At 43.7% G+C, this 27,989-nt stretch overlaps 1 protein-coding gene across 2 annotated transcripts in view; it reads left to right on the top strand.

The window, feature by feature from the left end:
- CC2D2A (coiled-coil and C2 domain containing 2A) overlaps positions 1-27,989 on the top strand; it is a 1,164,962-nt gene that overhangs the window by 317,929 nt on the left and 819,044 nt on the right. For both annotated transcript variants that reach the window (XM_069631936.1, XM_069631935.1), the window contains exon 11: positions 12,767-12,976. In XM_069631936.1, coding sequence (XP_069488037.1) covers positions 12,767-12,976 — 210 coding nt within the window. The remainder of the gene's footprint in view (positions 1-12,766; positions 12,977-27,989) is intronic.

Here is a 27,989-nt window from a genome sequence, read left to right as displayed (position 1 = left end):
CAACAATCTTAAAGACACCTGGGTATTAACGCTATTTAAAAAAAAAAGACTTTGGACCCAAATATACCGACCAATTATAGATCTATTACAACAGTCCCATTTCTGTTAAAAATAATTGACAAAGCAGCTTACATTCAGATACAGTCGTACCTGGTGAGCAACAATCTTCTAGGGCTCCGACAGTCTGGCTTCAGACCTCAACATGGCACAGAAACGGCACTAATAGACTTGAAGAACCAATTTAACAAACTCAAGGACAATGGAAAACGGGCCCTCCGACGCTTGCTAAACCTCTAGGCCGCCTTTGATTTGGTGGACCATAATGTGCTCTGAAAGCATCTGTCTACAGCGGCCCTCTTCTCACCAGAAGCAACAGCGTGGATTCACTTCTTTTTGAATAATAGCTCCATGAGAGTATTTTCCCCCTCGGCCTCAGCAGACCTTAGACCAATTACATGCTGAGTTCCGCAAGGATCTTGTGTATCTCCCACCATGTACAATGTATTAACTAAGCCTCTATTCGATTACCTCGAACATCTGGGTGTCACCTACACTAACTATGCAGATGACACCCAGATTCTCATACCCCTGACCAGTGATCATGATATAGATCTGGCCTTAGTCAATAAAACCGATCTCTTGGATGGCCACCCAAGGCCTTTGCCTGAATGATAAGACTGAGCTCCTGCTCCTGAGAGCTGCTGCCAGTCTTAATAAACTCAGTACCCAATTCAAATCATTCAACATCGACGGCATCAATATCAAAGTGTCAAAAGAGGTAAAAACGTTGGACTGAGTGCTGAAACTATGCAATGCTACAGCTTCCGCGACAGCATATACCTGCAAACTGATCCACGCTTGCAAAGCATTCCTATCTACGTATAGCTGCATTACTTTAGCAAGAGCTTTAATTCTTTCAAAACTCGATTATTGCAATGCACTCTACCTAGGAGCTAGCAATTATATTGTCAATAAACTTCAAATACTTCAGAATAATGCTCTCAGAATGCGCTAAGTATCCCTAAAAGACAGCATATCTTGGGAGGTTAGACGGAAGAATACATGGCTCTCGGTCAAGGACAGGATACATTTTAAAATTGTCTCCCTCACTCACAAATGCCTTAACAACTCTGCCCCTAAATATTTGATGGAGAAAATGGTGAAAAACACATTGACACACCCCACTAGGACCTTGCACTCATTCTGCTTGAAGGTACCTAGATGTAAACTGAAGAAAGCGTGCAGTAGTAGATTTCCTGTCATGGCTGCCCAGATTTGGAACTCCCTACCCACTAACCTAATAGATGATCAATACTTTTTTAGCTTCAGGAGAAGCACCAAAAGTCGGCTCTTTGGAAAAAAAAGACTCTTGCCTGAGTTTAATATTTCATAATCATTACCGCCTGACTGCAATAGAGCCCCGACCAGCACCAATCTGTCTGGAGCACTACCATAAGACTAGACCACCTGTAATTTTTGTGTAACTTTTGTAAATGGGTTTGCTTCTATCTTTTTGTAAAAAGTGTAAATCTCTTGTTGGAAATAATGTACATTGTAGCCTGTAAATAATATGCAATGACGTGTAACTATCAAACTGTGTACCTGAAACTATATGAAACGTGTAAGCCGAAAAATGTACCTGTAACGCACCTAGAAACCTCCGGGTTCGGAACGCCATATAAATAAATAAACACCCACCCACAAAGGTAATATTTTGCTGGAATGCTTCATCCATTGCTTACTTTGACTCATGGAGTGTTGGTTATTTTGAACAATTGCACAAACAGCAATGATGTAAATAGTATGTACCACTTCATTTATTATAAAATATGTGCCTGCATTGTGCAGTTACGAGGAATGCTGGTGCTTCCCACGCATGAATGTTGAGGGTCGCCCTTATCCATTACTCTAGCATAAGAATGCAGAGCCAAAGATTCCAAGATCCATCTCAAACCGTCTTTGCTCTACTGAGGTGTTTATACCCAGGCAGAGTTTACAAATTTCACTTGCGATTTTGCCGTATTTTAATGGCAGTCCAGCCAAAGGGATTGGAGGTACATCGGATGAAATAGGTAACTTGCCTTACTTCCATTTTGCCCTCTGCTAACACCAGAGCTGTAACCATGAGAAGGGGTATGAGTTCTTTTTATTCAACATGTTTATAATATGTGCCTGTACCACTTGTTCATTTATAACCTTTACCATTTGACAAGATGTAGAAAATGTGTTATGTTGCATTAATATTATGGACCAGTTTAGGTGAGAGTGACAGCAGGCAATTTGTGAGAGACACCAGATATTAGCATTGAAAACAAAAGTCCTCATTCTGACTTTCTCTCACTTGTGTCCAGTTGGCAGACATCTTATGTTCTTATAACATCATCTAAAAGATTGTTTTCAGACTTTACCGAGATTAGACAGATAGCCCTAACAATTACCTCTAGTGCACTCAACTGTAGGACACTCTGCTTTCTCCAAATCTTGGGCAGCAGACATCTGAAAACTCTCTTTCAACTAACATAACGTAGAAGATGACAGGCTTGAATTAATAGAGAGCAAGCAATAACTTTCTAATCCCTGCAACCTTAAAAACGTAAGTATAATGTTATGAAGCCAAACTGGGGAACAAAATGGGGATGAATTGGCGTGGATTGGACAGCGCAGACCGTGTTTGTTGAAGGGGTGGAATCTGGTGAAGGTGCAGAGTCTGGCAGAGGTGTTTTTAAGTTCGGGAGGGCTCATGCACTTATTTGGGCCTAGTGCAGCAGAAAGCCTAAATACGCCACTGCAATTTTCTGTTGTGATGCCCTCCCATATGTGGGTGAATTGAGCAGTGTGACCCCCTACTGGGGCGGAATGGGAGAGGTAGTGGAGCACTCAATCATTGCTTGGTGGGGTAGCCAAACCTCTTGCGGCTTGGCCTCTACCCCTACTACACCCTTGCCTAAATTTCCTCTGTAAGGAGGATTGACAGGTTGTCAGTTGTCCCTGGTTGCCGTACCATGAGCTGGTTCCAACCACTGATGGATAGCTGGACTGATGTTCTTGCATATCCTTGGCACGAAAAGTGTGCTGATTGCCATAGGACCATATCTGCATGAACGGTTTATTAGCAATTTTCCTTAAGTTTTTAGGGTCTCATGCTCCATTTTAGCTGTCTCTATGGCATTGTTCACTGAGTTGCCTTGTTCTCCATCAGCATATTTTTAAGCATGGCCTGTGTCTTGGGTTTAAATCCTGAATTTCTGATCCACACATTGTGTTTGAACAGGGTTCCATCCGCCAGTACTCTTTCTACTGTATCTGCTGTGTCAAGGGAGTTCTTGAAAATGGCATTAGAAGTCTGCTTGCCCTCAGCTAGAGTCTCAAGGATCTAAGAGTGTAAAGGCTCTGGCACCCCACTAACCTGCTCCTCTCCCTGATCCCATTGGGCCTTATTGGAGCTAGCCATAAGGGTTGCATTGTTGGCAAAACTCATCTGGAACACAGCGGACGTTGTGACTTTCCTTCCCAACGTATTTGTTTGCTCTCCGTATCCGGTGGTGCCTCAGAGGTGGTTAACTGGGTGCCAGCCCATTTTTGGATGGTAGTTACCACCGAAGAATCAGGTTTCAAGTGTCCTTTATTGATGAATGGGCACTGGTTTAAAGTGCTTCTCTGTGTGCGGGATGACTGCTCTAGTTTGTGCAAGTGTAGTGAGGGAGGGTAGAAGACGTCTCCTAACAGACTGTAATAATGGGATGTACTGACATATCTGTTTTTTCTCATTGAAGATGTCGTCACTGAAGTCAGTGTCTATCTTTAAAAAAAATCAGCTGCCTTGTTAAGAAGATCAATATTGAGCAGCTGATCAACTATAGGTGAGGTTGAAACAGGGTCATGTGTTACGCCTGGAGAGGAGACTGTCATCAGGGTCTGTGCAAGGGTTGTCATTTCGAAAAGCATCCTCAGCTACGTCCACATCTAGTTTAATAACTGACTCTTCATAGGGGTTAGTCTGTTGTAACCTAGTAATCTTCTGGAGAAAGGTGCTTGTGTTTGACAGGATGTTTGTTTAAGAAATGCACAAATTAAGCCAATGTATTAATGGTACTCTCAAATGTATCTCTAGTCCACTGGATGGGATGTCCTGGAGAGGATAAACTATTTCCTCTTGTTGATCTGTGTGTGTTTTCTTCTGAAGCGGCTCTGATAATGGGGGGATAGCTTCTGTGTATCCAGAACTTGGTGTGTCCAGGGGCGAAAGAAACTGTCTAAACAGTTGTGATGACTGCTTTGGTGACTGTAAGGGAATGTTAGGTGCGCAACCGCTCTTGCTCAGTGCATGTTTGTGCTTTGGAATGTGTGCCGAAGTTTGAGCAACGTGCACAGAGGTGTTATGTGGCGCTGAGCCGCCTGCTGAAGGGCTATGCTCCACAATTGATTTTCCAATATCTGACGGGTGTGCCAAAACATGTGGCAAGGGTAGGTGTTTGTGTTTGAAATGTGTCTGCGTCTCCTGTGCTACTGAGCCCCCCATGTGTTTAATATGTGTGCCCCTGTCACCAAAGGTACCCTCCATAGCAGTACGGGACACCTGCCTTCTGGAACTGGGAACGGGCACCTGGAATTTTCAGTTTTTCGGTCGGATGCATGTCTCCCCGGCGCCATGTCTTGCTCTGCCCTGGATTGATCCACGCCAGCAGGGTATTCCGACGATGCTTCAGCTTGCATTACGTCGACTACCTAGCCCTTCTACCGTCAGTCTTTAAGTTGTTTCCTCCGAAAGAGTTTACACGTTCGGCAACTATTTTACTGGTGCTTACGAGGGAGACACTGGTTACACACGTTGCATGTAACCTTCCAAGGAAACTTTCCGTTACAAGACGGACAACATTTAAATCTAGTTTTCTCCCTTATAAGCGCTGGAAGACAGCAAGACGTAAGAATTGCAATTAATGGGGAATATGAATGAAGGCATTCTCCATGGGGTTTTAGAAATGGTGTCCCCCCACTCTTCCCTACTGTGTAGGCCGAAGCCTGGAGATAGGCCATCGGCAAGGCTCCTCCGGATAGTGGGAAGGTCTGCTCGAGATTCACTGGATGCGTCCAGCTGGAAGTGTCAACCGAACTTGCAGAAGACGAGAAGGTATGCGCTAGTTTAGTTGATAATTAATAAGTCTCTTAGACGAGCAATAAACTCTAAACTTAGAACTCTGTTTAATGAGAGCAACACGATGGCAGAAAAAAACATAAGGACCTTGACGCATGAAGGACCACGGGTACAGCACATGTCACAGTAAGGATAGTATTACAAACACGCCCTGTCGATGTCCCGTTTCGATTTCGAAAACACATCATGTAATACCACTAGTTTTCAGCCTATGCAAAGCATGTGATTGTAAGCAGATCCACAAGCTTACAAAAAATGAAATTATATATATATTTCTGAGGCTTGTGGAATCTGCTTAGATCTCATGCTGTGCATAGGCTGACATCTAGTGGAAGCTGCGGAGTATTACAGTTGTTGTTCTGGAAACTCGAAAAGGGACGTTGACGGGGCGTGCCAGTAATACTATCCCTAGTGTGACGTCCACTGTACCCATGGTCCTTCACGCATCGAGGTCCCTCCGATTGTTTTTTTTCTGCCATCCTGAGCGGCCGCGTACCGCAGAGTTCAATTTCGGCTAACGCAATTTGCTTACGATACATTTTGAAATAGTTTACTCTTCCTGTCCTTTTCCTTCCGACACCGACCAATTCATCGACGTGGTGGAAAAGACAGTACACTCGGACAAATTCAAGATTCGACTGACCCTTTCGGCCTTGGAAGGCCCACCGGGCCTAGGCCCTTACAGTAGGGAGAGTGGGTGGCAGTCATATAATGCATTTTCCCACCCATTCCCTTTCTTGCCTGGCTGCCTTTCCCAAACATGGATAGAACAGCATTTAAATTCTGCCCCACATGCAATTAAACATTTCCGTAGATGGACAAGCACAGAGTGTGCAACTTGTGTCTGAACCGCGACCATGATGAGGGGCATTGTCGAGCCTGCAAGCTCTTCAAACCCAAGACTCTTAAAGACCATAGAACCAAGTGCTGGGCGCATCACGCAATGCAGGCCGAGGCTGCCATTAACGTGGAGGGAGCTTCCAGCAACATCAGCGTTGTGGTCTTTTCGGCTGGCGAGGGTGACTGGGAACAGCCAAGTTCCCAGGTGCAAGACCCTGAACCCAAAAGACAGGCCGGTGGCTCTGTTACATGGATGACACCCGGCGGCATGAGCACTTCCACTAAACGTACATCCCGGGGCAATGTGTCAGCACCGTCGACCAAATGCCCAGATACAGCGTCAAGGGGGAGGTCTGCAGATTCCCTGTCCTCTGGGCACTCGAGGTCCCGATCGCCCCATGACAGACCCTGGAAGACGCCGCCCATAAAACATCGACCAAACGCTGATCGTCGGCAGACGAGGCGGAGGTCCATCCTACTACCGAGAGGTGACATCCTTTGTCGAAATAGGCGGTAGGGTCAAATAACAATGGGTTGTCACACCTGGTTAAGAAACATGTCCCTGAGAGCCTGCTAAAGGCTACTCATTCCAAGAAACTAAAAGAAAAATCTAAAGACAGGTCTCAAGGAAAAGTCTACCCCTTCTAAGGAGACTATACTTGCCCGTCAACCTGCCCCACAAAAAGAGGGTTCTTTGGCTGAAGCCTTACAGAATCGGGGCCTTATCCACTCCTACACCCTTAGTAGAAGACCCTACCCTCCAGTACCTTGTGGTCATCCCAGTGTTCAGCCCTGTGTACTGCGGAAGACATAGATAGGGTAATGTCAAGAATGACCTTCTTTGACAATTTTTTTCAAAAAAAATCCTCAGGCTTTCAAAAACTTTCAGGTTACACCTCCTACTACTCAGGCTTCCAGCTCACAGCCCTGGCTTGCAGCTCTCAGCCCCTGGCTTCAACCCAGCACCAGCAAAAAGGTCTTGTCTAACATCTGATCTGATCTGTATGATGTTAATACAGACACTGAAGGGTATAATGAGGACTACCAGCAATCTGAACATTACTATGATGATGATGATGGTGATGATGATGATGATGAAGAGGCAGAAGTGTATACCATGGCCTCACCAATTCAACAAGATTCCCCAGTGCCTGATTCTTCGATGGATAATCAGCCCCTCCACAGCGACATATTAATCAAGGAGCTGAGCACTTTGGCATCAAGACATAGGAGACTCAGCAAGACAAGGACTTTGTGGAGGACATTTTGGGAGACAAGAAGGTTGCCACCCATTTCATCCAAATTTTAAAATCTGTCCAGAGAAGAATCCAACCTTCACTGGAGACAGTAAGTCAAACACGGGCAGTAGCGCCGTCTGACCCGCTCTATATCAGGAGCCAACTTAAGCCAGATTTGCTTCTGCTCACAACTACCCATAAAAGGGCAGGGACACCACTAGCCTCTTCAGAGGCTCCCCCAGACAAAGAGAGCAAGAAGCTCTATACCATGGGAAGGAAGATAGCGACTTCGGCAGCATTTCAAGCTAGAATCGCCAACAACTCTACACTGTTGGCAAGTTATGATTGCCATAAATGGGATGAAATAACTACCCTAATATATTCTGCACCGAGCATTTAAAGTCTCAACTTGCATTAGTAGCAGCTATAGGGATAGCTACTTCCAGCTGTATTCTCAAGAATACCCTCGACGCTGCAGATAAGGCAGGCCGAATAATCGCTGAAGGAACCATAATCAAGTGCCACGCTTGGCTTTGCCAGTCGGGTTTTAAGCTTGAGACCCAGGCGATGTTACTTGACATGTCAGTGGAACCAACAGTCTTATTCGGCAAAGCGGTAGAAGACTCCCTTAAATACGCCAAGGAGGAATACGACACCCTAAAGTCCCTCGCCCAACTAACTAATAAACCATCTGGCCAAAGAGGTGGGAACAATTTTCACTGCTTTCGTGGCCAAAATTCCCAAAGAGGCTCCGGATGCGGACAAGGTCAAAATTCATCCTGGAATACCAAGGGTGTCAGGCGTCCCAGGGTGACCAAAGAGGCCAGCGCAGATCCCGCGGCCGGGGAAAGTCCTCCACGTCTAGAGGTGGAGGAACATCTCCCAAGCAACGACAGCCCGCTAAAGGTCCCCTCCCATGCCTCCCCAGTAAGGGGACGGATTTCACACTTCACCCACGCATGGGAGGGAATAACCACGGACGCGTGGGTGCTATCGACAGTAGCGGGGGGTTATTGTGTGGAGCTCCTCCAAAAACTATCGAACCATCCTATTAGGCAAAGTTTGTATGCAATACACTCTGGGACCACTACACACAACTCTGACTACAGGTATAGGAAACCCAACCTTTAGTATAAGCTTATACTACACAGTTTTGGTAGTGTGTTGAGCTGCCAGGCTTATCAAAAGAGGGATCAATGTGAGCTGTAGTGGGGTTACAGGGATTTACAGTTACTGGTATTCAAATATACTCTTACACTCAAGGTTTCTTGCATAAACAATTATTAATTTAATTATCAGTCATTTAGAATAAGCCTTCTTCAGAAGGGAGCAATATAATAGTAACACACAAATAGACTTCAATACTGTACATTCTTAGTTTCTAAATCAGTAAAGACCCTTTTGGGATGGCCCACAGTCACAACCTACACCCATAGGTGACTTCAATAACTAGGGTGCTGGGGACATTAATATCATACTGTTGGCATTTAGAATAGTCTTAGAAGTTGGCAAAAGGAAAGGGTTATTAGAACAAGAGACCACAAATATTCTTAAGCAGGCAAATACTTTTTGGATCCTCCAAGAAGAGTCATACAATTCAATAGGCTAAGCCAAAGTCAATGGGCCAAAGTCTTGTATAGGATGAAACACTTCTGGTAAGTAAATGGAAAAGTCTTTGCACAAGTTCTTAGGAGTCTTTGATGAAAAGAAGAATCAAATGTAGGGCCACAAGCTGATTAGACTTGTGAGTTGTAGGTGTTTCAAGCACTCTACAGTAAGAGGTAAGTTCTCTCAGACTTTTTACAGTACCTTCAAAATGAAGAAAAAGATGCCGACGACTTCTGTTCCTGTGCAGCTCTGCAGATCTCGCTGTTTCTGAGCCTCAGTCGTGCGGACAAGAGGAAGGACGTCAGGGGACTCCTGCAATGCACTGGGACGGTCAAAACCCGATACCGGCAAACTTCACTTTAAGTGACTGTTCAGTCTTTCAGCTCCTCGCGTCTACCGCAAATAGCAACACTGCAGTTCCTGGCTGTCAAGATGGACTTCTCTTGCTTCTGGGGTCCCGCACTCTGTTGAGGGGGCTCATACTTGGTCAGTCCTGCTTCTTGGGAGTCCGAAGGATCTTTCAAAAGCTTTAGGCCAGCTTAAAAACAATGCACACAATCTGGTGTTCCTCTCCCTGGCTATACGATTTCCAGCAGCAAATCTGTGGAAATTCAATCTGCTCCGAGATGGATGTCCAGGTTTCTTACTTTGGAGTTGATTGTTCCCACCAACTCAAGGGGAGAAGTCGTCCGTGCAGGGGCTTCTCTGTCCATGCGAACTTGGCATTTTGGCACTGCAGCAGGGCTTCACTGGTCCAACCAACGGTCCAGGAGTTGCAGCAGGCTTCCTCTTCAAGTACTTCTTCGGTTCCTTCATCCAGTGGTTGACTCTGCCTTCCAAGCCAAAAGACCTTTTATTCAGTTCTCTCCCATTCATTCCAGCCTAGCTGTCAGTCACCCAGCAGGGTGGCTGTCCTTGCTGGACAGTCAACTGGTCAATCACCACAGAGTGCATTTGGGGCTCCTAGGAGACTAAGCACAGGGAGTTTCTGGCACCTCCCTCACTTTCTGCCTACCCCAGACACTCTGGAGCCAGAGGCGGGCTTCACTCGTGAATCCCACCAAAGGCAAAATGAACAATGAGACCAAACCTGGTTTGGCGCACAGAGTAAATCTCAAGAAGGACCTTTCCACAAAGAAATTGCTTCGCTTGGGCCGATAACTTGGGCCTCCAGGCCGTTATCCCCCGTTCCAGTCCCTGGAGCAGGGGATGAACGCCACATTATTCCCATTACCATAACACAAAATGCTAATGGAAATGTTGGAAAATCTTTTTGAGTCTATGTACTTTACTGAGAAATGTAAAGTAGATGTGACTGTGAAAGGTGGTTCCTAAAGGAATCTTTATTTTGTTGTTTTTTGATGTTTTTTTGTTTTTGTTGCAGGAGTGGTTAGAACATAAGGTGGGGAGGGAAATGAGGGAAGAGGCACAAAGCACTAATATGGAGGAGCAGGTGGAGAGGGGAAGATGTTGCGCTGTGTTACTTCTAAGGTACGGGCAGTGTTTCTCATGCTCCTTAATTACATCTTCAAAAGCACTTTGAAATTGCTTCCTCCTGCAGAATGGTGTGTTGCAGTATATACAGAGGACTGTTGTCTTCGAATGATATGGATCAACAGCCTCTTTTATTGCTTGCAAGGTAGCTGGTGGGATTTTTGTGTCCCACAGAAGTAGGCTGTGTGGTTACAGTATTGGTTTTGGCAGATGAGGTGGAGGAAGACAGCCTACTACTTGCTAAGAAATGAGCAACATTTCTGAGAGCATTGCAGTGGTTGGATTTTGTGTGGCACCGCATGGGGGTGGTCCCGTATGAGTACAGGAAGACCGCAACTGAGTACAAAGTTGCACTCGAGCGCATTTCACTTTGGTAGCTGTAGCCTTTGGTACATTCTCAACAGTAGTAAAGAACTGCCACACCCATGTTTCTTTCTGGGTGCGAGAGGTAGGCGCTTCCTCTACCTCATCTTCTTGGTCCTCTTCATTGTCTTTGGAAGTACTGCTCTTTTTTGTTGTGTAGGTCCTCCAGCTGCTGATGGTGGTGGTGGCCCTTGGGGAGGAGGGATGGCAGTAGCTGATGCCATTTTTAAGATAAATAGCAATTTTGCTAATATTCTTCCAATTATGTGCTATGTACTATATTGTTAATGGATAATGAGTAAGAATAGGTGTAAGAGCTGTGCAAGGGTACATTTTGAGCTTGAACGTTTCTAGATCAGTAGAAAATGCAGTTCCTGAGCTGTCCATGGGAGGATAGCTCAGGGGCAACGTGGTCGCCTTGGATACAGGACAACACGGAGCAACACAGGTTCGATCCCGCTTAGAAACCTCTGGGAATTAAGTGCGTTATAAATAACCTATCCTATCATATCATATCATATCCTCAAATCAAGGATCCGATGTGCAGACACGTTCTTGGACACGTCAACATGCTGCACGCGAATGCATGGTCACGTGGCACTGTCCGGATGGTCCGCAATGGCGTCAGACATTCGCGGACGTTGGCGGAAGCAAAAATAGTGGGAAAAGTATAGAAGTGTTAAAAATGATTCTAGAAGGTGGGAAATGGCAGAGTTTGAAGGTGCAATCTTGTAAATGGGACAAAAATGTTGCTATTTTGGGTAAGTATATTATCATGCACTGGTAAAAACCCATGAAATTCTCTGGAAAAAGCTTTGTTAAAGAGACATTATGGTTAAGTTGCACTAATAAAAACCTATGCAATTCAATGAAAAAACTTTGTTAAAGGGACGTTATGGTTACAAGAAAACCTCAGATATTTGCCAGTTATGGTAAGCTAAGCAACCATAACTCGCGCCACCACCCTGCACTGCGAAGACTAACACACAGGACATAAAAGATGGCATCACAAATGTCATTGATGACAACACATGTGAAATTAATTTTGATGAAAAGTCCCTATAAAGGGTTGTGTTTATAATGTTTGTAACAAGATGTCAGGTGTGATTGTGTAATGTTAAACATGTAATAACTAGCTGAAAATTCAAGACTTACTACACACCTGTGAAAGTACAAACAATACATACGAAGACTCACAATGCATACACATCAGAGGCACATACAGGGAAACTAAAGTAAGGAAGAAAGAAACAGCATCATCAGAAAATGTTAATAGCATTAATATTTATCTTCATATATACAAATGCATTGTGTGATTGATTGCCCCATGTATGTGCACCATGAGCAGAGACCAAACACTAAGGAAAGCACTTTAAGAATATATGACAAGGTTAGCGTCTAGATATACAGCACCTTTCTTAAAATGTTGACTGTCGGTGAACAAAACCACCTGGCCTAGATATGTCAGTGAACAAAAACAAGTGGGCCAGATATGTGAGGTCATCAGTGTGGTCATCAATGATATTTGTGATGTCATCTTTGATGTCCTGGGTGTAGTCTTAGCAGTGCACGGTGGTGGCGTGAGTTATGGTTGCTTAGCTTACTATAACTGGCGAATTTCTGAGATTTTTTGGTTTTACTTGTAACCATAATGTCCCTTTAACAACATTTTTTCATTGAATTTCATAGGTATATATTAGTGCAACTTAACCATAACGTCCCTTTAACAAAGTTTTTTGATTGTATGGCCATTGCAGACAAGATGCACTCAGCACAGCACCACCCAGTAGCCAGCACTAGAGGTTCACCTCCAGTTTACAGCCAGGTAAGCAATGCATTGTGGGTGTGAAAATTAACCGAAAATGTCTAGGCGTTCTCCCAAGAAAATGTCTGTCTATAGGGCACTGCTATTTGATACAGAGAATTTTTCAACATGAGATAGACAGCTCTCAAGGATTCAGAGAACTGTATACACCATTATATGTAATGTTAATACATGTTTCTTTTAAATGTAGGCATTGTGCCGTATTTCTATTAAAATACTTTATAAATCATGCTTTTTGTATTTCAGGCCGTACAAACAACACAGGCCAATCAGTACATTGTTGGCTCTGGCGATCTCCAAGGGCAATTTCAATTGGACATTGATATTTCTGGCATCGTCTTCACCCATCATTCTCTTTTCAGCCGAGAGCATGTTCTAGTGGCCAAGTTGACTCAGCTATATGACCAGTATCTTTTACGAAGACAGAGAAACCTCAGCAACCTGCTTACGGATAAGGTATTCGTCCTCGCCATATAATCCTGATTGTTGAACGTGCCTTTAGCTAAACATCTTCATAAGAACCTCATTGCTTAAGTTTTTGTGTGTGTGTGTGTGTGTGTGTGTGTGTATATATACATATATATATATATTTCTGAGGTTTATGGAATCTGCTTAGATCACATGCTGTGCATAGGCCGACATCTAGTGGAAGCTGCGGAGTATTACAGTTTGTTTTTCGAAACTCGAAAATGGACGTCGACACAGGGCGTGCCAGTAATACTATCCCTAGTGTGACGTCGACTGTACCCAAGATCCCTCACGCGTCTAGGATCCTCAGATTGTTTTTTTCCGCCATATTGGTCGGAAGCATTTTGTGAAGTCCCCTGGCCTTAGCCATACTTTTGCTAAAATATTGATTAATTGACATCCTTCCCCATCCCAACGTCGAACTTCGACACTCGACGCCGGCTGGAGAAGAAATCGACCATCGGCTGCTGCCTCTGGCCTCGGCCCTGCAAGTAGGGAGAGTGGGGGGTTGGACATACTCAACACTCTTGGTATATAGGTACACCTTATACATTTCCTACACTTAACAGCCCGCTGCCTCAAGGTGCGTATGGAGGGTACCCCTTTTCAATTCTGCCCCAAGTGCAATCGCAAATACCCTTGGGTTGACAGGCACGCCACGTGCAATCTCTGCTTGCCGAAGGTCCACCCCGAAGCGAACTGCAGAGCGTGTAGTAGGTTTAAACCTAAGACACTTAAGGACCGTTCGACGAAGCGTTGGGCCCACAACGCCAGGCAGGCGGCCATGGCAGCGGAGGGCGCCTTCAGCGATGGCAGCAATGCCATGCTTTCGGACGGCGAGGGTATTACGGCGTCGAAAGACAGCCGAGCGCAGGTCCCCGACTTCGGAAGGTCGTCCGACAGGGCGGCTATGGGGAAGACCCCCGGCGACACAGGCGCTTCACACACCACCCACACTAAATACACAAAGTCCAACCGAGACTCAACGACGTTGAGTGCTCGGAAAGAGGCACAAACAGAACGGTCCGAATCGGTGTCCTCTTGGCGTTCGAGATCGAGATCGCCGCATGACTCCAGGCAATCATCCACTATTGCCAAGAGTGCCTCGCTCCCTAGGCTAACAGAAGTTCGATCGTCGGAAGACGAAGACGACTTCCACCCCCAGGCCGCACTCCAGGAGTCGGAGCCCGCAGACAAGATCAGCGCGGCCCCAAGTTCGAAGGACAGGGACTCTACCCCCGATCCTCGACGCCAGGCGTTGAAAACCTCCAGAGCCACAAAGGGACAGGGAAAACACTTTTACACTCACGGGGAGGGGGGAAAACAGCAGAAGAAGCAGCCCCTGCACTCTTCCACACCTGTGAAACACTCCACTCCTCCTAAACAGGCAGACAAGACCAGGTCTGCTGATATTTCAAAAACCAGCAAATCTACTCAAGATAAATCTCAAACTTTCTGAGAGAGTCATTCCCAGTTCCAAAAAATGGTCCAGTGATGACATAGATAGGGTCATGTCAAGGATGTCTTCTTTGGCAGACTTTTACGATAAAAATCCAGACCATTTCCTTTCATATGATCCACAAGGGGCTACACCCTCAGGCTCTAATGATCCTATCCCCCCCCCCGAGTAAGAGGCCCCGGTTTGAGACACCGATGAGGTCTACAGACCCCTTCGAGGTTCAACCATACTCATGGCCATACTCACTGTATCAAGAAGAGACTTTCTTTGCTGAGGACCAAGATTTTGGCATGGTAGAAGAGCAAACCGGGACGGGCTACTATGGGGACGATGAGGACCAAGAAGAGGAAGACCCTGAAACCTACAGAGTAGATTCCCCGGTAGAAAAGGAAGCCCCGGTTACCGACTCCCCTGTCGATAACCAACCCCTCCTGAACGAGGTTCTCGCACGTGCAGTAGAACATTTCCATATTGACACCCACAGTGTCCAGGAGGAGAGGGACTTCGCCGAGGAGTTAGTGGGAGAAAGGAGGCCTGTTGCCCAGACCATCCCTATCCTTAAGTCTGTTCAGCGAAGAATAGACCCGTCCCTGGTGAACCCGAACCTCACCAGAGCAGTCAATCCCAGAGTTTAAAAACTTTTCAGGGCAGCCCAGTCTGACCCTCTCTATATAAGAGGACATCTGAAGCCAGACTCCCTAGTTGTCACTAACACTCGTAAGAGGGCTGGAACACCCTTGTCATCGTCTGAAGGTCCTCCAGACAAGGAGAGCAAAAAACTATATGGTTTCGGCAGGAAAGTAGCCTCAACGTCCGCCTATCAGGCAAGGATTGCAAACTCCACCACCCTGTTGGCCAGCTACAACTGCCATCAGTGGGAAGAAGTCGCGGCACTGATAGCCTCTGCACCAGAACCCTTAAAGGGCCAGTTAGCACAGATTTCCGCAGAGGGTAGAGCCATGTCTGGTTGCATTTTAAAAGCAACCTTTGACGCCGCGGACAAAGCAGGCAGGTTGATAGCAGAAGGTACTGTTATCAAGAGACATGCGTGGTTACGGCAGTCTGGTTTTAAGGCAGAAACCCAGGCATCATTGTTGGAAAAACCGGTGGAAGCCGATCTGTTGTTTGGTAAGGCGGTCGAGGACGCACTGAAGAAAGCCAAGGATGAATACGAGACACTCAAGTCCCTTGGCCAGTTAACCAATAAACCCCATAACCAGAGAGGGAATAGTAATTTTCGTCGCCCACGCGGCCAAAATTCCCAGGGAGGATCTAACTATTCCCAGGTGCAGGGTACACAGTGGAACAACAGCCAACAGTCTACCCCGGGTACGGCAGGGGTAATGGGAGAGGACGTGGTAAAGGCAGAGGCAGCCCCAGCAAAGGAGGCGGCACTCCTCCACCAAAGCAGTGACGCTCAGTTCAGGGTCCCTTCTCACGCAACCCCAGTAGGGGGACGCATTTCCAACTTCACTCAGGCTTGGGAAGGGATCACATCAGACAGATGCAGTGTCCCCGGAACCATCCTCCACGACAGAGTACACTCTTTAGAACATCAGAAGATTCTCCTCGAGGAGATCGCCATTCTGCTAGCAAAGGACGCGATAGAACTCGTCCCGGGACACCAGGTAAACAAGGGTATTTATTCAACTTACTACCTTGTGCCAAAAAAAGATTTGACAATGCGCCCAGTATTGGACTTACGGCCTGCAAACAAGTATGTCAAGCCCCAAAAGTTTCGTATGACTACGCTACAAGAGGTAATCTCCCTCCTAAAAAAGGGGGATTACATGGCAACCTTGCATATGACAGATGCCTATTTTCATATTTCCATGTTCCCAGCGCACAGAAGGTACTTGCGCTTCAAGGTGGACAGTCGGCACTACCAATTCAAGGTACTGCCCTTCGGGATAGCTTCGGCACCAAGGGTATTCACCAAGGTACTGGTGGAGGCGGCTGCACACCTACGCAGGGAGTCAATCCCGGTGTACCCTTATCTGGACGACTGGCTCATAACGGGGGAAACCCAAGTAATTTGCAGGACAAACATTCAAAGGACTATCGACCTCCTCCACGAATTAGGCTTCTCAATCAACGAGAAAAAGTCAAGCCTGGTGCCAAGCACCTCCAAACAGTTCGTAGGAGCAATCCTAGATACTCAAGAGGGGTTGACCTTTCCTTCAGAGGAAAGAATTCGGAATATACTACTGCAAATTCCGCAATATCAGTCCGGTCACCAAATAACGGTACGCAAAGCAATGCGTTTACTGGGCATGATGGCGTCATGTATTTACCTGGTCACCATGCGCGCCTGCGCATGCGTCCCATGCAGGAATGGTTGGCGAAACAGTGGTCTCAGGCAAGTGGTCAGTGGGACGATCTAGTGGTCGTTTCGCCAACACTAGTACAAAGCCTTCACTAGTGGACAAGAGAGAATCTTGCACACGGAAAACCCTTTTACGATCCCGAAGTACAGGCAGTAGTCACTACCGATGCATGTCTGACGGGGTGGGGAGCTCACCATCTCCACCACACAGCTCAGGGTCTCTGGTCTCCCTCAGTGGCCAAGAACCACATCAACCTGCTAGAGCTTCTGGCAGTATTCAGAGCGCTTCAAGCGTTCGAGCCCCACCTACTAAACCTGTCAGTGCAAATCCGGACGGACAGCACAACAGCCATGTTCTACCTGAACAAGCAAGGAGGGACTCGTTCGCCAAATCTGTCCAAGCTTGCCCAGAAAATCTGGATATGGGCACTCAGACGTAACATCTTCCTGTCATCACAACATGTTCCAGGGGAGCTCAATTCCCTAGCGGATGCTCTGAGCAGAGTCTCCCTCCCAGAGGAACACGAATGGGTTCTACAGAGAGGTCGTAGAAGATATGTTCTCTCAGTGGGGTTTCCCCACTATAGACTTATTCGCCACAAGCGAAAACAGACAATGCCCAGGATTTCCATCCAGGTTCCCCCAACCAGACCTCCAGGGGAACACCCTGTGGATGAACTGGTCCGGGATGTTTGCGTACGCTTTTCCACCAACTCCTCTCATCAGGAAGGTGGTGAACAAGATGAACAGAGAGTCGATGACGCTCGTCCTAGTTGCTCCTATGTGGGCAAGACAACCGTGGTTCCCACACCTACGCAGGATGGCAGTGTGCGAGCCCATCAACCTTCCAGCCTGGTACAACCTACTGTCCCAGCACCAAGGTCAAACAGTGCATCAGCAACCCAACTCAATGAACCTGGCAGCATGGCTCCTGAGGTCATAGAGTTTGGACAGCTCATCTCAATTTACCACAGAGGTGTATGGACATCCTAAAGGAATCTAGGAAACCAAACACAAGGCACTGTTACTTTGACAAGTGGAAGAGATTCGTTATCTGGTGCCAGAGTAGACAAATCAACCCAGTTGATTGCACTCCTTCCACTATTGTTACATACATGCTCCACCTGCTAGATGCAGGATTGGTTTTTAACTCACTGAAAGTACACCTGGCAGCCTTGTCGGCATACACCACTTCCCATAACAAGGTCTCGTGGTGGAAAGTACCAGTAGTTAAAGCCTTCATGGAAGGAGTAAAGAGACTTCACCCTCCTATTTCGAACCCACCACCAGGGTGGGACCTTAATGTGGTGCTATCTAAGCTCATGGGCCCCCCTTTCAAGCCCATGCATAAAAGCAGTTTCAAACACCTGACTTATAAAAAGGCCTTCTTAGTAGCTATTACTTCTATAAGAAGGGTCAGTGAAATTCAGGCTCTGTCAGTGCAGGATCCCTTCTTTACTGTCCATAAAGACAAACTGGTTTTACGCACACACCCTAGGTTCGCACCTAAGTTTATATCTAAATTCCACGTCAACCAGTCCATCAAGCTTCCGGCTTACTTCCAGGACACTCAAAGCTCGGCTGAGGTGAAACTACACACCCTAGATGTGCGTAGGGCGGTCCTCTACTATGCAAATAAAACCAGACCGCTAAGGAAAACAGATCAACTGTTTGTCTCCGTAGCTACAGGCAGAGAGGGGGATCGCGTCTCTAAAGGTGCCATCTTGAAGTGGATTATTAACTGTATCCAGCTGTGTTACTCACTCTCTGGAAGAACTCTGCCTTTCACGCCAAGAGCCCACTCTACTAGAGGCATTGGGGCCACTCTGGCTTTCATTGCAAATGTACCCCTTGACACCATTTGCAAAACAGCTACTTGGAGCTCAATTCACACTTTTACTCAGCATTACTGCATTGACACCCATTCCAAGGCAGATACACAAGTGGGACAAGCGGTTCTAAGACACTTATTTCCTCATGACCCTTCTCACATCCCACCTCCTTCTTCAGGTACTGCTCGATAATCTATGCACAGCATGTGATCTAAGCAGATTCCACAAGCCTCAGAAGGGATACATTACTCACCGTAATCGTATTTCTGATGCTTGTATCTGCTTAGATTCACATGCGACCCACCCTTCCTCCCCTCTGAGAGAAGGTGCATGGTTGCTTGTAGTCTTACCTTTCTATCTATCTGCTTGGATTATCTGTACTCACGCTACTCCTCATGCTACCTCATGTCAGAAAAAATACAATCTGAGGATCCTAGACGCGTGAGGGATCTTGGGTATAGTGGACGTCACACTAGGGATAGTATTACTGGCACGCCCTGTGTCGACGCCCATTTTCGAGTTTCGAAAAACAAACTGTAATACTCTGCAGCTTCCACTAGATGTCAGCCTATGCACAGCATGTGAATCTAAGCAGATACAAGCATCAGAAATACAATTACGGTGAGTAATGTATCCCATATATGAGAATATTAAGTGGTCTGTGGTAGCGGGCATGTAGTTATGGTTAAGTTGCTAAACCCATAGGAAGAGCACTTTTTGGGTAGCTTATATCTTTTCTCTCCCTGGAAGAATCCTCACCAAAGTTTGCACAAAAAAAGTATATGGCCCACTCTGAATTTTTTTGCAAAGTTTGGTGCGGTTTGGTCAAGGGGGGGGCAAAGTTATAGGGGGGTCCCAAAATTTCTTTTTTTCCCCCATAGACATAATGTGAAAATTTCTCTGTCGCGCCTATAGCCCAAACTGCTGAACGGATTTTCACCACATTTACAGCAGGAGCGGCGGCTTGGTCCAGAAAGCGTGCTTTTGTTTAATGGGTGTAAATCCGTCCAGTAGTCTTTTTCTAAACGACCAAAACGTAAGGCGAAATAAATTGTGATATCTATGTCCGCTGACACACTTCCCTGTTCGCTCCGTGGACAGGACACCGATTGGCTCCTCGGCTTGTCTCATGTCCGTGGACATGCAACGTATGCTCGATTGGCTGGGATGAGGTGTGAGGTGCGCCACATTGTTTTGTTGCGCCCGCCATATTGGATCCACGGACAGCGCAGCGTGGAAGTGGGCATAAATCCAATTTTGGGGAGTGTGTTGGTGTGCACGAGTGCTTGGAGAGGGTGGGGGAGTAAGAGATGGGTCCAATGCTGTATTTGTTTAGGTGGGAGAAGGCCTTGATCTGTTTGCGGTGTCCGCGCTTATCATGGTTGTCCGTGGACATACTAAACACAGGGCGCACTACTGGCTATTTTAGTTTAGTATGATGTTGGTTTTGGGTCATTAAAAGAGCATTGGGTGAAGAGGGTATGTATTGAAGAGTTTGTGCGTTGGTTGTGATTATTTTTTAGAATGTTAATTGAAGTGGATAGGTTTTGAGGTGGATGTAATATGTTTTTGGGTTGTGGTTATTTGGTAGGTGTTTGCTTCTATGGGTATGTAATGCCGCAGTGGTTGTGGCCAGGGCCTAGAGTGTTGGGTGCATGGCCGAAGTGCCGTAACACCCAAGACTCTAGGCCCTGGCTACAACCACTGCAGCATAACACACCCATGTTACCAAAGATTTTGACTGTGGTGTGTGGGCTGCTTAGGGGATATGTTTTCAAAAATGTGTGTACTGATTGATAGTAGTGTAATAGTGTTTATAGGATAGTGAGATTATGTGTGTGTGTTTGTTGGATTGTGTTCAGAATGTTGATATTGAAGACTCTAGGCATTTTGGGTTGTATTTATTGGTGAGGTGTTAATTTGTATAGCTGTGTTATGTTGCAGTGTTTGTGGGTTTAATTATTATATACTTACTGTTTCTTTTGTTGAGGCTGTATGAATAGTTTTAGCCAGGCCGTGCATTCAAGATTGTAGTGTTTGGCAACAAGCGCTGCAGCATAAGATACCCATGGAAGCAAACATTTTGGATTGTGGTTTATGGTCAGGTGTTTGCTTGAATGTGTGTATTATGCTGTGGTGTTTGTGAGTCCAATCATTATATACTTAATGTTTGACTTTTTGTGGTTGTATGCAGTTTTTTCATGACATGGGTAGTTGGAGCAAACATGTTTTTTCAATCACTTTGATTAAAGAAAAAATCATGTTAGTGTGGGTAGTTTATAATGAGTATTGTATTGCATAGTAGACATTTCTGTATTTTGTCGACCCTCATAGTTACTACTTTAGAAGTACTATAGTTCAAACCAGTGTACTGTGCAATTTGCTCAGTTCCTGTGTTTGTTGATTAAATCATTGGGTCTGTGGGAAAAAATCCATGCTGGATTAAAAAAAATCCTTTCTACGTTGTGGTACAATATATGTTTTTCATTTATTTCAATAGGAGGAATTGAATAGGTGTATGCTTTTTGATTTGGAAGCAGTTGGTGTATTGTATTTTTTTTATTTCTTTTTCCATTTTAGTGGTATTCATCTATCTGTTGGTTTGTTGCAGATTTTTGGGGCATTTAGATACCTGTTGGCATATTCTAACTGTTTATCTTTTGTTTCATTTTAATGGTATTCATTTATATGTTTGCTTGTTGCAGAATCCTGGGGCAGTTAGATACTTGTTGGAGTACTCTTAACTGGTCATAGTTTTGCAGTTCGTTTTCTTTATGTTCATACACAGATTGGTTATAACATTTTGGTTTTAAGAATATTAGGTAAGCATTTACAAGATTTGCTGGTAATCTCTGTTTTAGAGTAATGGTAGTATCATTACAATCGAACCATCCACAATTCTTTTTTTATATATGCAGTGTAGTGACCTGCATTGGTTGTGGCTCCTGCGTGGTAGATTGTACCTATTGTTGTGAAGGTTTTCTTACCAAGTGATACTTGACCATGTGTGAATTGAGTCAGCTTGCAGTTGTTTTTGGTACCATCTGCATTATAATGTAAAAGCATTACCATTACCTATTTACTAAGTGTCTGTATTTTCAAGGTGGAACGATTATCGGAATTGCAGGTAGTACATAATCTGCCATGATTTGCATTTGTACAAGTTGCTGAAATGGAATGGATTCAAAGTTAGGTATGGATACATACACAAAGCGTTCATTAGGAACTTCTTCTTGTACTACATGCCTGCAAAGAGTGCATGTATGTTTCCACATGTATGAAATTGGAAGATTTCATTTATAGGTATGTTTTTGTTTTCTAGTACTTGTAGTAACTACATTAGAAATTCTTGTGGATCTTCTTGTGAGTTTATAGTGAATTTGACCATTCCAGAACAGTAGCTCAATTCCTGCCTTATTCCAGAAACACTGTAAGTGTTGTCAGGATTGTTGGTTGCATTTCTGTGAAGGACTAACATTTGCAAACCCAATTGGTCTGTACCGTATAAGTAAATGTTGTCAATAATTGGTGGCAATTGGAATAGAATATTGATTGCTAAATTTGCGTAGCAATTTACACCAGTTGTATTTGAAAATTTGAATGGGCCTGACAGTTCTGTGTCCAAGTCATTTGTTCGGAGTGTGTGTTGCTGCTTTGAAGAGGTAATTGAGTTACTTTGAGCAGCAGATTCTTCTTTGGTTGTGGTCCTTGATGAAGTATTAGCTTCTTTTACTTTCTTTGCAGGAATTGCTGTGAGATCCTGCATAGTTTGAGTCTGAAGTAGTTTTTTTTTTTGCAACGTTTTGCTTTTTGTGGAAAAGGATAGGTTTTTAGATGGGGGTGTAGAGTGAACACAGTCTGTTGTATTCTAGAATGCAAGAAACATCAGATTTACTTTACTTGCTTCAAAGTTGATTAGAAATAGTCTGTCAAGTGTACTTAAGCGTGATAGTGCTACATAACTCATGCCTTCTTTAAAGATTGTGCTACCAATATCTATCAATGCATGCTTTATCTAGGGTAAGACCTTGTGATTTGTGAATGGTGACTGCGTATGCTAAAGTTAGAGAAAATTGTTCTGTGCGTACATACATGTCTTTGAAAAGAAGGAAGCGGGCTGTTAAGCGTCCTATCCTTTTAACTTCAGATACTTTGTCAAAGAGAATATTGGCAAATTGAATGCTGTTGTCACGTGGGTATGTTTGAAAGCCAATAACTGTACCAAGTGCTCCATTAACTAGTCCTTGGTCCACATCAAGGTTACGTTTAAGCATTACTCTACAGTTTAAAGATAATTTTAATATTTTCACCAAACCAGCTGTGTTAGAGATAGTTTTCCAAGGTTTTCTAGCCTTGTTGTGGCTTGTTGACACATGGGTAGTGTCATAACATGTACGTCCAGTTTGTCTGTGGAGCCAATTTGAACTATTGGTTGCATTTCTTTTTTTACCATTGTTTATATTTTGAACAGCTTGCAAGAGTTGGCATCAAGGACATACAATTAACATTTGTGTGTGCTAATTGTTCCATGACATCAGTAGCTCATGAGTTATGGCCATAGAGTGCATGGATGTGCCTGTTTTTTAATACAAATTGTGCTTCTTGAGATAGTACACCAACTCTAATACTTTTTAAAATGTTGGCGTATGTGAGGTCTGCAGACTGATGCATGTTTTCAGTTAATTCTCTGTATTGGAAATGTTGCCAAAGGTTGACATTTCCTATGCTGCCAAGAGTTTTACAGCACAGTTTGTGCCCTAAGGTTTTAAAAATAGGTTCACATTTCACTGGTGTTAATTAAAGAAGATGTTGGAGACCATGCTCACCCCATCTATTAGCAGCATTTTCTTTTGTTTGAAAACTCTGCATAGTTCCATTGCAGCTTCTGTAGAAAGTTTGTAATAGTCTAATTTGTTTTGGTGTTCTACTGGAAGGAGTAATAATCAGTGTAAAGTGACACCGCCTATGTTGTAGGCAGCTAAACCTGTGGGGGCAGTTACAACAGCTGACAGTTTGTTGTTGGTCAATTGTTGGAGGAACTTGCTGATGATTTTGATTAAGAATGTTTTGCCTGAACCAGCTTGACCATTCACGTATAGTAGTATAGGTTTGTAGTCCTGGCAGGTACAGTTTTTACTTTCATGTTTCACACCATGTTCAATTTGCTTTGTTACTTCTTGGAAAATGCTACACTGCTCATTGTTTAGTTGTGATTTCAGTATAGCGAAGTCTTCTGTAGATTGTTCATACTGACACATGGTGTTTTCTACTTCTGTCATGGCCAATTCTTCCTCATTTGCTATTAGTGGCTGTCCAATGGGTTCTTGGCTTCCTGTTACAGAAGGTTGACTACTGTCAGGAGTGTCCACATCTAGTTGGGCCTGGAGTTCTTCTTCGTGTTGCTATTCATTGTGCAACATTGTTTGGTACTGTGTAAAGTTTATGTCTGTTATAGTGCTTTCATTTGCTTTGAAAGCGTCTTCATAGGAGTCATAGGTATCTAGTAACTCTTCTTCTTTTCTCCATGGTTTAAAAAGTTGTAGCAGGGACATGTAATACAGTTCTTTATGTTGAGGAGTTTTTAATGACAATTTGATATGATTAATTAAGCTGCGTTTGGTAAGTTTCACTAAACTGCCTTCATAATTTGCCACTCTGTATCTACCTTTCTTTTCATCTGGTTTAATATTATTTTTGTATGAGAGGGTTTGGGCTATGTAGTATAGACACATGGTTTCCAAAGTGGTACTCCTGTTTGGGTAGTATGTGTCCAATAAATTGTTTTTCAAAATGTCTTGGATGTTGGGATCATTTTTGGCTATTGTTTCTATGTCCTCATATGATTTGAGAACTCTCTTTCTAGATTTAGCAGGACCAAGACTTAGCCATGCTATATTTTAAGATTTTCCATACAAAGCAGTACCGGTTAAACGGTCTGCAGCTTCATAGCAGCCACATTCTCTATGAGAGAGCTTTTTTATGCCGAAGCTGTACAATTTCTGTGATAGTGTTTTGTTAGATGATATGTCATCCCAGAGGTCCTGAAGCTCTGTTTTCTCTGCTTTGCTTAAGTAGGCTGTCACATATTGTGCAACTGCAGTGGAAATGTCTACAGTGTACTGCACGTCTATGTTTGCATTCCATAGGAGAGCAATGATTGCATTGTAATCATTGATGTATTGTGATTCTTCTGTTCTTTTTATGTAATATGTGTTCTTAGGTGATTTCCCTTTGACACTATGTCTAACTGAAGACATGAAGTCGTTTACTTGACCTGTTGAAACTGGTCTAGGGAAACAAAAGCTGCATTTGGTGTAGTATTTCCCTTTGTTTTTATATTTGCGACAACAATATTTCCCACATTTGTGTCTTTGAAATTGTAAAATGTGTGCATGGAGGTCACTATGTGTTTGTGAAGGGATTTCACAAGTGACCAATTTTTGGATGAACTGCAAAACAGTGGCATCACTGTCCTGACCAAATTTAGGAGCATCTTTAATCCACAAAAGCATGTGGATGTGTGTTGCTCCTCTGGCTTGGTATTCTTTTCTCCAAAAGAAGTGTTGCACTTCTCCAAGGGGAGGAACAGTTGTATTACAAATGAAGTGTAGCATAGCAATGAAGCGGTGATGGAAATATCTTGATACCTTTACAGGACCTAGAGAGCATAGTTCTCCTGGTGTTTTTATATCCGTTTGTTTTGTTTTTGTTTGCTAAGCGTAGGAAATCGTGAAAATCTTCCCATGCATATTCTGCACAACTAAATGTCACAAACCAAGTGGGTGGGCCAAGGTTTCTTATCATACAGCGTACATCTCTGTGACGTCTGAACCAGTATTCTTTTGTACTATGCATGTTTGCTAAAAGATTTGTAATGCTTGACTGTAAAATCTCATCTTTTTCTTGCACTTTTTGTAGTAATTTTGTAGCTGATATATTTTGAAAATGGTTACCTGATTTCAATGTGTGTGCAACTCCGTAGCATAGAGTTGCTAGTTCACTTTCAAAGAGAAGGTGGAATATGTATTCCACATTTTGTCTGAATCTGGGGTCTTCAGAATACATTCGTAAAGAGCGTTATTCTGATGCTGTTATTTGTGTGGGTCTGTCATTGTACCTTTCTCATTTCCTAGTAGGAAAGGCACGTGCTTCCATACTTTTTTCCCATATGCTGATTGGGGATCCTTTGGCTTGTCGCATTTGGTACGTTTCCAGTGTATCATCTATGGTGGCTTTAGAGTGTAACGGATGAATTGTATAATGGTCTAAAATATTGGATTCTGTAGCAGGATCTAGAAGTTGAAATTGACCGGTTTCTGATGACTCTTGAATTATTACAGTGGTTTCCCTCAGGTTTCCTTCAATATTAATGTCTCTGTAGTATTATTTTTTGTCTTTTAGATATTGCAGGGCTTGTCTAACTTTATGTAAGTCCACGAGTTGTTGCCAAATTGTTTTGTCTTTTGTAGGTACGCCATTTACTAAGATAATTAGAGATTGATCTATTGAACGTTGCACTCGCAGAGTGTGTACATTTTCTTTGAGATCTAATGGCAAATAAACTATTTTGCCTCTAATGCCTTTCACTAATTCAGAGGGAGGTAGTTTTGCTGTTTTTGGTTGAAGGCGTATTATTGCTTGAAATGGGTGCACTGTTTGAATTATGATGCTCTCATATAAGTTGAGTTGTTGCAGGGTTTTGGTAATGGGAATAATTCCAAATTATTTGTGATATTTATTTTATTTATTTGTATAGCGCCGACCGCCCGCGGGCATCGGGGCGCTCACATGAAGACAGAGGACAATGACTCAGAGGGAGCCTAATGTGATGCAACAGGACTGGTATGACAATACTATGTGATAGCATGTGAAGGTGTTAGGTTGTTGTCAAGTTTTGCAGTGCAGTAATCTCGTATTTGTTTTCTGCTATAAGATGGAGAGCTCATTGAAAACATTTGGAATCTTCATTGTCCTCTAATTTGTACGTTATCTCTACAGTTTTTGTGCTACTTTTATTTTTTTTAAAAGTCCTGTAGCAATACACACATACATGGTTTGGTACTTTAGTAGATGTACTTTTAAACTTAATATTTCTTTTTTGTATGTGTGTAAAAGAAGGTTGCCATCTGTACAGTTGTTGCTAGTCTGTTGTAAACCTATTGCATTTTGTAAGTGACTATCAATTCCAAAATATTTTCTCTGGATATGCTCTATTTCTTCGAGAAGTTGTTTGGCTGTACCATGTAGAAGATTGCTATTTAAATTGGCTAGTGCTCAAGCAGGACTTTTGGCATAGTACAGTTATGGACCAGATTTCTTATAGTTGAATGATGTGTTGATATCATTTTGATATGGTGGAAGGTACTTTTGCAAATGGGTCCAGAAATGCAGGGTAATGAATGTCCTTGTAGTCCTTTGTATTTGCGCACTGGACAGGAGTCCATATTTTGTAGTAGTTTCATTTTGAATTTGTTCACATACTGATTGAGGAACTGGTGTAAAGATTTGAAATATTTTTTGGCTATGTTACACATTGATCTGCACGGCCATGTGTAGACTGGACAAATTGGTTCAGTGTAATGGAGAGTTGATACTGAGTTTTCTGGGGATATTTTTGTGAGCAGCATTTCTTGATCCATAATGGTATTATGTTTTTCATACCCTCGTCCACTGCTATGTATGGCAATTGGGTTTATTTGCTTTTGTTTGTATGCTTCTTTAATGGAATATTGTTCTGTGCTCGTGGTGTGACTCCATTCACTTACACAGATGTTTGTGAAGCTATCTTTGTTGATATTCCGCTTATTGAGAAGTCTTTTTTGTAGTTTAGTACTTGGTTTTGTTAGTGGTTTCATTCTGTTTAAAACTAAAATAAATAATTTCCTTTTGAGAAGGATTGCACTGTCTATGAGAGCTTCTAGGATTAATTTTCTACGGTAGGTTTTAAGGGTTGTGCGTGATTTCTCTCCTGTTTTTATGAGGTTCTGAAGGACTCTGTGGCGGAACATTTTTTGTAAAATAATGTTTTGGGTATGCTTAGTTGCCGCTACATCAGGATTTATAGGTGCAGTGTTCGCACTAGTGGTAGTTGCAGTGTTGTTAATCACTTTCCGTTTCATTTTACATTTTGAAAGCGGAGCCAACGTTTCTGTACTGGAAGCTTGTTTTGTGTCGCTTAATGACTGTATTAGCTGTTTTGTTTGAACATTTTGTACACATTCTGCTAGAGGTAGATGCTTATTTTGGAGAGTTTTAGTTTTATTTTGTTTACTTTTGCATTGCTTTCTATGGAGTTGCTTTTTGGTAGGCATTCTTTGGAGACTGTTGGAGAAAAAAAGAAAGTGTGGGTTGAGATCTTCTGCAGTGTATGTGTGCTTTGTGCAT

This window comes from Ambystoma mexicanum, chromosome 6q (genome assembly GCF_040938575.1).
Source record: "Ambystoma mexicanum isolate Mex_15411 chromosome 6q, UKY_AmexF1_1, whole genome shotgun sequence".
NCBI classification, from domain to species: domain Eukaryota; kingdom Metazoa; phylum Chordata; class Amphibia; order Caudata; family Ambystomatidae; genus Ambystoma; species Ambystoma mexicanum.
Note: the sequence above shows the minus strand (reverse complement) of the source record. Positions and strands in the feature narration are given on the sequence as shown.